The sequence below is a fragment of the Penaeus chinensis genome, chromosome 6, assembly GCF_019202785.1.
Source record: "Penaeus chinensis breed Huanghai No. 1 chromosome 6, ASM1920278v2, whole genome shotgun sequence".
NCBI lineage: Eukaryota > Metazoa > Arthropoda > Malacostraca > Decapoda > Penaeidae > Penaeus > Penaeus chinensis.
In genome coordinates this window covers 34673694-34681193 of record NC_061824.1, presented here as the reverse complement: position 1 = coordinate 34681193, position 7500 = coordinate 34673694, and the positions used below count along the sequence as shown (strand labels likewise).

At 35.1% G+C, this 7500-nt stretch overlaps 1 protein-coding gene across 4 annotated transcripts in view; it reads left to right on the top strand.

The window, feature by feature from the left end:
- Positions 1-7500, top strand: part of LOC125026570 (leucine-rich repeat and WD repeat-containing protein 1-like) — a 9759-nt gene that overhangs the window by 2187 nt on the left and 72 nt on the right. For 2 of the 4 annotated variants that reach the window (XM_047615097.1, XM_047615098.1), the window contains exons 2-10: positions 381-452; positions 1232-1387; positions 1507-1649; positions 2289-2518; positions 3000-3216; positions 3678-3842; positions 4217-4317; positions 4750-4913; positions 5881-7500. The exon at positions 5881-7500 is cut by the window's right edge and continues 72 nt beyond it. In XM_047615097.1, the coding sequence (XP_047471053.1) occupies positions 402-452; positions 1232-1387; positions 1507-1649; positions 2289-2518; positions 3000-3216; positions 3678-3842; positions 4217-4317; positions 4750-4913; positions 5881-6045 (1392 nt within the window). In that variant the 5' untranslated portion in view covers positions 381-401 and the 3' untranslated portion in view covers positions 6046-7500. Of the gene's footprint in view, positions 1-380; positions 471-1231; positions 1388-1506; positions 1650-2288; positions 2519-2999; positions 3217-3677; positions 3843-4216; positions 4318-4749; positions 4914-5880 lie in introns of all 4 variants that reach the window. The other 2 variants (XM_047615095.1, XM_047615096.1) reach the window with 1 other exon arrangement.

Sequence of the window (7500 nt, the reverse complement as noted above, 5' to 3'; positions counted from 1 at the left end):
GTCATTAGTTAGGAAACAGAGAACTACCTACCCACATATAAGGATTGGGTAGCTAGACAAGTGTATGTGAGAGAGAGTTGTAATGTAAAGAGTTTGCTATTGATATTAGTAATTGGAATAGAACAAGCCTGTTTATACAGTGATAAGGATGTCTTTTGTCTGAGTTATTTTAACTATGTATTCTATATTGTATAGGAATATAGTCATGATTATGACTAAAGTATCATCATAGTCTATTAGCCCCATAAATTTGTATATATTGATAATTTATACAAAGTTTTGGTATTTTGAATAATAATAACAATTGTAATGATAATGGTATTGATATTATGATCATTGCCATCATAATCAGTGTCCTTAATAATTTTTTCAACTTGCAGTAACCAGCATCAGTTAACACAATGACGGAGGAGAAGTTAAGCCAGAGAGAAGGGGGACCAGCCACCAAAAGGGTAAAAGCCGGAAGCCGGGTAGGTATCTAGACCCGGCTTCAGTAGTTATTATAGTGTCTTTACAGAAGTAGTGTAGTAATGGGGTGGTAGGACTGAGTAATTGGGCAGAATAGTATGGAGATGGGATTAGCCAAATTTCTTCTTGGATATAATCTGAGATAATTATATGTGTGGCTGAGCAGTTATATGCATTCAGGATTGTCTGTTATATATATTTCATTCTTTTATTTGCCTATATTTTGTTTTTGTTTTTTTTAGAATATATAAGATAAGAGTATAGTCAAAGTACCTTTGTATGATTGTCCTTTATTTATATATATGGTTTAATCTGAATATCCTGTTTCTCCTCTTCATTGCTTATTTATTAATTAGTTTGTCTCAGTTCAGAATAAATCATGTGCTGGGTGATTCTTTTTTTTATGTAACGCATATATAGGCCATTACATACTAGTGGGGAAAATGTAGCTGTCAGTGTGCTTTGGGAGCCTGGGTGCATGGCAGAATGTGTTTATAGAAGTTTAATGTTAATTTAGTATTATATAACCTATAGTGTGGAAAGACTAAACATGTGAATAAATAGTTAATTCCTTTGGTCTTTTTGGTTATAGTTGAGTGGTAAGATTCTTATCTTTGTGTATATATGATTAGTGCATTTCCTACCAGTCTTCTTTATTTCTGGCAGTTTGTAGTCCCAGTATTTTGCGGGTGTAAAATTAGGCCTTCCAATCCTAACCTTACAGCAGAACAACCAGTAGTAATAATGGCATATCGTGTTCCAGGGAATTCCACAGAGAAAAATAGTGTACAAGCAGGATGCAGGATATCGTTTCGACGAGCCAGCCGTAAAGGAGAGCCAAGAAGATGTCGAGTTCTACCCGGTCCATTTCCTGCGCACACATTCCAAAAACAATGACCCTGCTGATGTCCAGACGCAGGTTAGTACAAGTTCTACTCATGTGAAGGAGTGAGGTTGGAGTAGCCTTTTTTGGGGATGTTGGCCATAGAGTTGATTTTTCAGTGTAATGGTGTGTTGTACCATCTTTCTTGCTTTCAGATTTGGCAGTGTCTGTTTGAGCCCAATGTGGAGAAGCCGCAGCACATGACTGATGTGGTGGCTACGTGTGGGGGGTCATCTGTTTGTTTCATTAATGTGGACGATGGAGAGGTGATACTTAAATATAATCGCAATGCAAAGACGTACGTAGTCAAAGTTTTTCTTTGTTTTTCTCTTATTTTATCCCCGAAAGACTTGATATTTAATTTGTTAACTTTGTTTAAAAGATTGGGAAAAAAAAATAATTGTTGGTTATGAAGTTCTTCCTGATTTTTTTGGCTTATGTTATTTATAGAAAATTAAGAATACAAAGAGAAAAGCAAAGTATATTTCTATATATTTTTTCTTCTGTTTACCAAAGGCAATGGTAAAGTATTTTTTTATATTTTAAATTTTTTGTTACCCACAATGAAGAGTAGTTTGTGTCATATTTTTATTGATAAATGAAGAGAGAAGTATTTTTCCTTATCATGCTATCAAAGTCATAAGAGTTCCATAGATAGTTTTAGTTATGTTGTTGATGTTTTTATTGTGTTATTAACAACTGCTTTAGTAAAATGTTGAAATTGGATTTATTTAACTCATACCCATTTCAAGCTTGTGATGATCATTTATGTGAATTAGAAGTTATACTTACATACCCCTATTAGTAGACTAAGTCATGATTCATCTCTTATATTGCTGGTTTCCAAAGTGCTAGTTTTCCTGTTCCCTAAAACATGTCACCTAAATTCTCTCCATATCACCTATTCTTAAAATCTTGCTCTTTTCTTCTCCCTCAGAGTATCAGGAGTAGAAAACCTCTACGCCCTCACTTGGTCGACACTTTCCCTGGATGAGTTTGGTCTGAAGAGGATGAACATCTTGGCAGCGGCAGGTGCTCGCTCCACGGTCCTCCTCATTCACCCCGATGCCGGTGTCTGTTACCAGATGTTCCGGACAGTTCCAAACAAGGCAGGAGCTGTTGTGTGCTCCCTCTTGTTCTATCCCAAAAAGGCGACTTGGTTATTTTGTAAGTAGCTTTTATTCTGATTCAGTCGTTTATACATATATACATACTGTGTAGGTATATATTTTTTTCTTTCTTTTGTTCTTTCTTTTCTTGTTCTTCTTCTTCTTCTTCTTCTTCTTCTTCTTCTGCTTTGTTTTGCTTTGCTTTGCATAAGAAGTCCTTTTTAGATATGACTGTGAGGTCATTGGTATAAATGCATGTGTATTTACAGTTTGTTGCATATTTGATTGAAAATATGTTAATCAGATATCCTTGCAAGCAATTATTTAACCTGATAAGATCCAGGTCCATTATATACAAACACTATCATATACTAATAGCAACCTCTGCACTCTTATGTAAAGTGAAAATCAGTGACCAAAAATGGGGCTTGTGAATACATACTTGATGAATAAAACATGAAAATGATAGTTGTGAAATTATTTTAAAGTCAACAAAAGTTTCTATGTTTTTTTCATTATTATAAACATTTTTCCGGAAGGTGGCCACGAAGATGGGCATATCCAGCTTTGGGACGTAGGCATTCCAAGTCTTCCAAGCTACGAAACGACTCCAGTGCATTTGATGACCATCCCTCCTGTGGTCCGTGATGTTTTCAACTTGGCTTATTCACATTCACATGACCTCTTGATTGGGGGCTGTGATGGGGGTCTGCATGCATGGAAGATTGATATGCAAAAAATTGAAAATAATGAAAGGTATGAATAATGTTTTGGTTTTAAATGTGATAACTCAACTCATTCACTCATTCATACATTTTCCATAGGAACAAGATTGCTTGTTATGCTAATTATCACAGAAAATTGAAAATGATGAAAAGAAAAGGAATTGAACACAGTGTTGGGGAAGAGTAGAGGGGATGCTTTGTAGGTATGGCTTAAGGACACATGCCTATCAGTAAACAACCACATTTCTTCTCATACAAAAAAGTGTGAATAAGGACCACAGCAGTTTGTCAACTGAAGTTATTAGGAATTGGGAACTGCAAAAATATGTCATCTTATGATCAGCATGCATAAGGTGTGAGTGAAGCATCTACTTCTGTTATTATTAACTTACCTGTATTCAAGAAAGATTACAGTATTTCCTTATTCCTCTTTGTCCTTGTCCTAATCATTCCTCATCATTTTTCTCAGTCTAATCATTAATAACATTCCAGACTGGAACGCACAGAGTTCATTCTGCCAGAGGTAGATGGAAATGGCTCTGTGCTGGACTCAGTGTGCATGGTGCGTGATGACCTCCTGGCGGCCAAGTGTGCTCTCCATGGCCAGATATACATCTTCTCCCTGGCTGAGACCTTAAAGCTGAGGACAGAAAGCAAGTATGGCCCATTAGGGTTTGAAAGACTAGTGTATTAAGATTTTTATTAGAATCAGCTGGTATTATTTCGATTTTATTTGTTTGTTTGGGACAGAATTGTGCGGGAGTATTACTGTTTTCCTTGAATGTAATTGGACGATTAAGGATTGAAATCCTTTCAATGAATCTAGATTAGGTGTAGTGGGTTTTTCTACTCAACAACTATCCTTGATTTGTTGGAAGATTTTATATTATTTATCAACGTCATAATTTTGTAGGAGTGAGGTTGTAAAGTAATTTTGTAACATATTGTAAATAAGAATGTGCTACCAGGTTTACAATGATATTTATGTTTTTTGGGGAGCCATTATCTCTAGATTTCCTTTTTTTTTTCAGGGCTGCAAATGTCTTTGAAACTGTTGTATCAAGTGACATGATGCTGAAGTTGCGATGGAGTGATACAGATAATTACTACATGAATATGGGTGTTGACACAGGTAAGTTGGCCTTTAAGCTTGTAATGCCAGGGGAAATGAATTCATCATCTTTTGTCCTGAGGTATTATACATTGTAACTCCAGGCTTCATGTTATAAAGAGAGCATTCTTGCCAGCACAACAATTGTACAAAGAGTTACCAGGTAGCAAGGTATTGAACATAAATAAAAATATATATATATGTTCCAGTTAAATGCACCTTTGGATGATAAAAGGTCAACAGGGTATGTTTATTTTGCCCAATTTTGTCAGATTTTCTTGGATCTTCAGTGGAACAAGCAAAAAAATATTTTTCTTATGTGTTTTGCTTAGTATATAAGTGCGAAATTATTATATATTTATTCATTTATTTGTACTTTTTTAGCATTACAGTGAAGTCAAACAATTATTAAACAGATTAAGACCTTAGCCTTTTTTCTCCCACTAAATTCAGTGTCATGCATCCTGGTATGCGGTGATGACAAAGGCACACTCTGGGTATATGACCTGGTTAAGTATGTCACTGGTACTGTCAGCAGCCCCATTACGGGAGGGTCTCCAGTCGCACCGGTCGAACCAGTTGCCCTTCTTGACTGGCCAGAGCTAGAGGATGCAGAGGTGAGTTTGATGTTAGAGAGGGAGAAGGAGGGGGAGAGACATAATCACACAGTCATAGAGGTGTGACTTTGCAAGGGTAGAGAATCATTAGCTATTTCCTGTTGACCTGGTGGCACCAGGTAATTGCACTGTGAATTTTGTTGATACATAGATGGCTCCACAAGTCATCAAGGAGTCAATTACTAGGCCTACCTGACCTCACCTGATATCCACATTCTTTGAATTTTTGTGAAAGGTTAAGGTTTTCTATTTATTTTTCTAATGCTATTTATATTATTTCCATTCTTGTTTTTATTGACATTGGATTTTTTTTGTAATGTTAATAGCAATAAATAAAGAAATATAAATCAGTTGGAAAATCCAGGAAAAAGAAATGAGTAAGATCAGGTAGAACAAAAAATCAGCTCTTGTGGAGCCATCCCTGTGTGAGCAAATGATTATACTAAATCACAGTGAACATGGGATGCATGGCATACCATTTGAGCATCAGTGGGTCAGTCTCTAAACAATGAGGATAGACTAGTGAGTTGACATCAAGCAGGCAAATTTCCACCCACCTGAGCTTTAGACACAATATTACACCACCTGCCCTTCCCTACTAAGATGTCCTATTACATTATTTACTGCTAAAGGTTCTTTATTTATTATTGTTTGATTATGGTTTACTGAATGGGAGTGTTGAACAAAAAATAAAGGAATAAGGTCAGGGGACAAAATTCCTGCCTTTGGTATGCATCCATAATAGGTTTTATGCATGTTCATTATTATGAGTACTGTACTGTAAGCTTTTGGATTACAGTTGATTTCAAGGAGACATCATCATAGGTCTAATGAATTGCTGTATTTTTAATCAGAAGTTTTGCATAGTATGCATTATTTAAACATATTAAGAACAAGGCTAAATATTTCTATAATCTCACTGGAAACAAAAATAGTAATAATAATAACAATGATATATCCCATACAGGTGGAGAAAGCTAGAAAACTTCGTCTAGACACTTACGACATTGTTGTAGATAAGTGTGCTGTTTCCTCAAGTGGCCGACACATTGTAGCCGTCACCTCAAACAACATGGTCTGCATTTGGAAGAGAGGGAAAGAAGAAGATGAAAATGAACAGTCACCATCTTAGTAATAAAATCAAAGAAAGCGAGTTGTGTTTTTGGAGATAATTCATAAGGTAGAGGCTAAGGTATTTTTTTATTTTGATATTTAATAGATTGTAATTCTGTTGAAGTGAAATGTCAAGAATAAGATTTGACTGTGGAGGATTATCTTCTTTTCACATAGCTGTGATAGCTAGTGTTTATCTAGTGAGATAATTTTGGTTAGTATAATATTAGAGAAAAAGCTGTAGCATGAGTTTGATGAACAGATTTTAATCTGTTATAAAGGATAGTCATATCTGCTTCAAAAGGAAGCCAATTGTTTTTAGAATTATTTTTGGACTTTTCACTTACTTTCAGGCCAAAAGATCTTGTTCATTTACCAAAGGACAAGTGAGTACTTTCCTCATTTGCAGTTAGGCTTAAAGAATTTATTTCTAAGGATAAACTGCCAATATATTTTGTTTTGCGTAGGTGTGTTTGTCATTTTCATTCAGTCCACTTTGTGATTACACATCCTTCCTTTTTCTTTTGGGGGAGGGACTCCTCCCTTCTTCTCATGATCAGTACTTTATCTATTTTCCTACCAGCAGAAAGTATTTGTCATAGTACCATGTTTTCCCATGTTTGTAAGTAATGAAAGAAGGTCAAGCAAGTCGCATCCTTGAATACCCATGAATGGGTAGACTCATAAGTGTATCGGAAAAGGCCATCAGTGCCTCGTCCTCATAATAGAGCAGCTCTTGTTATGACTGTGGTCTTGTCAGTTGTGCCATTTCATTTCATATATGTTGTGTATAGGGAGTTTTGTATATAGTAGTTAACCTCCCAAGATTTAGACATTGTTGGAAGAAGAAAAAAAGAGAGAAAACCAAAAAGATAACATTTTGTTCAAAGATAAGAAAGTTGTGATAAGCATCTCAGGCCAAATGTAAAGTTGTCTTCAAAGAGTTGTTACCTCTTTATAGATCCAAATTAAAGGCTTCCATGTGGGTTTTTTTTAATGTTTTTTTTATGTCACTGAGCAGCCTCACCATGTTGCTGAAAAGAAATGATTATTTTTGCATTTACATTCTTTGCTCACATTTTCTGTTTACTGTAGTTGTATCAATGGAGTTGAATTTTTAGAAGACTGGTTTTAGTTGTATTTAATATATCATCTAACATGTATTATGTATTGAATATATGAAACTTATTATTATTATTATACCAAGTCAAGGGAGTATCAGGCTTATTTTTACATTAAGCCAGTATTGATGTGAGCAATTCAGTAACTGATTCAGTCTTGTTTGGTTTCCAAATTTTCTCTTGTTAGGTCTCCTTTTTTTAATGTTTGTAGTATTACTAAATATGTATTCCATCTCAAGGAGTATCACAGCCAGTGATGATAGTGATATTAAAATGGATAAATTTGAATATTATTATTCTTTGTTACTCTTCAGCCGTGATGAGATGAAGAAAGTATTTTACAAAAGGAGTTG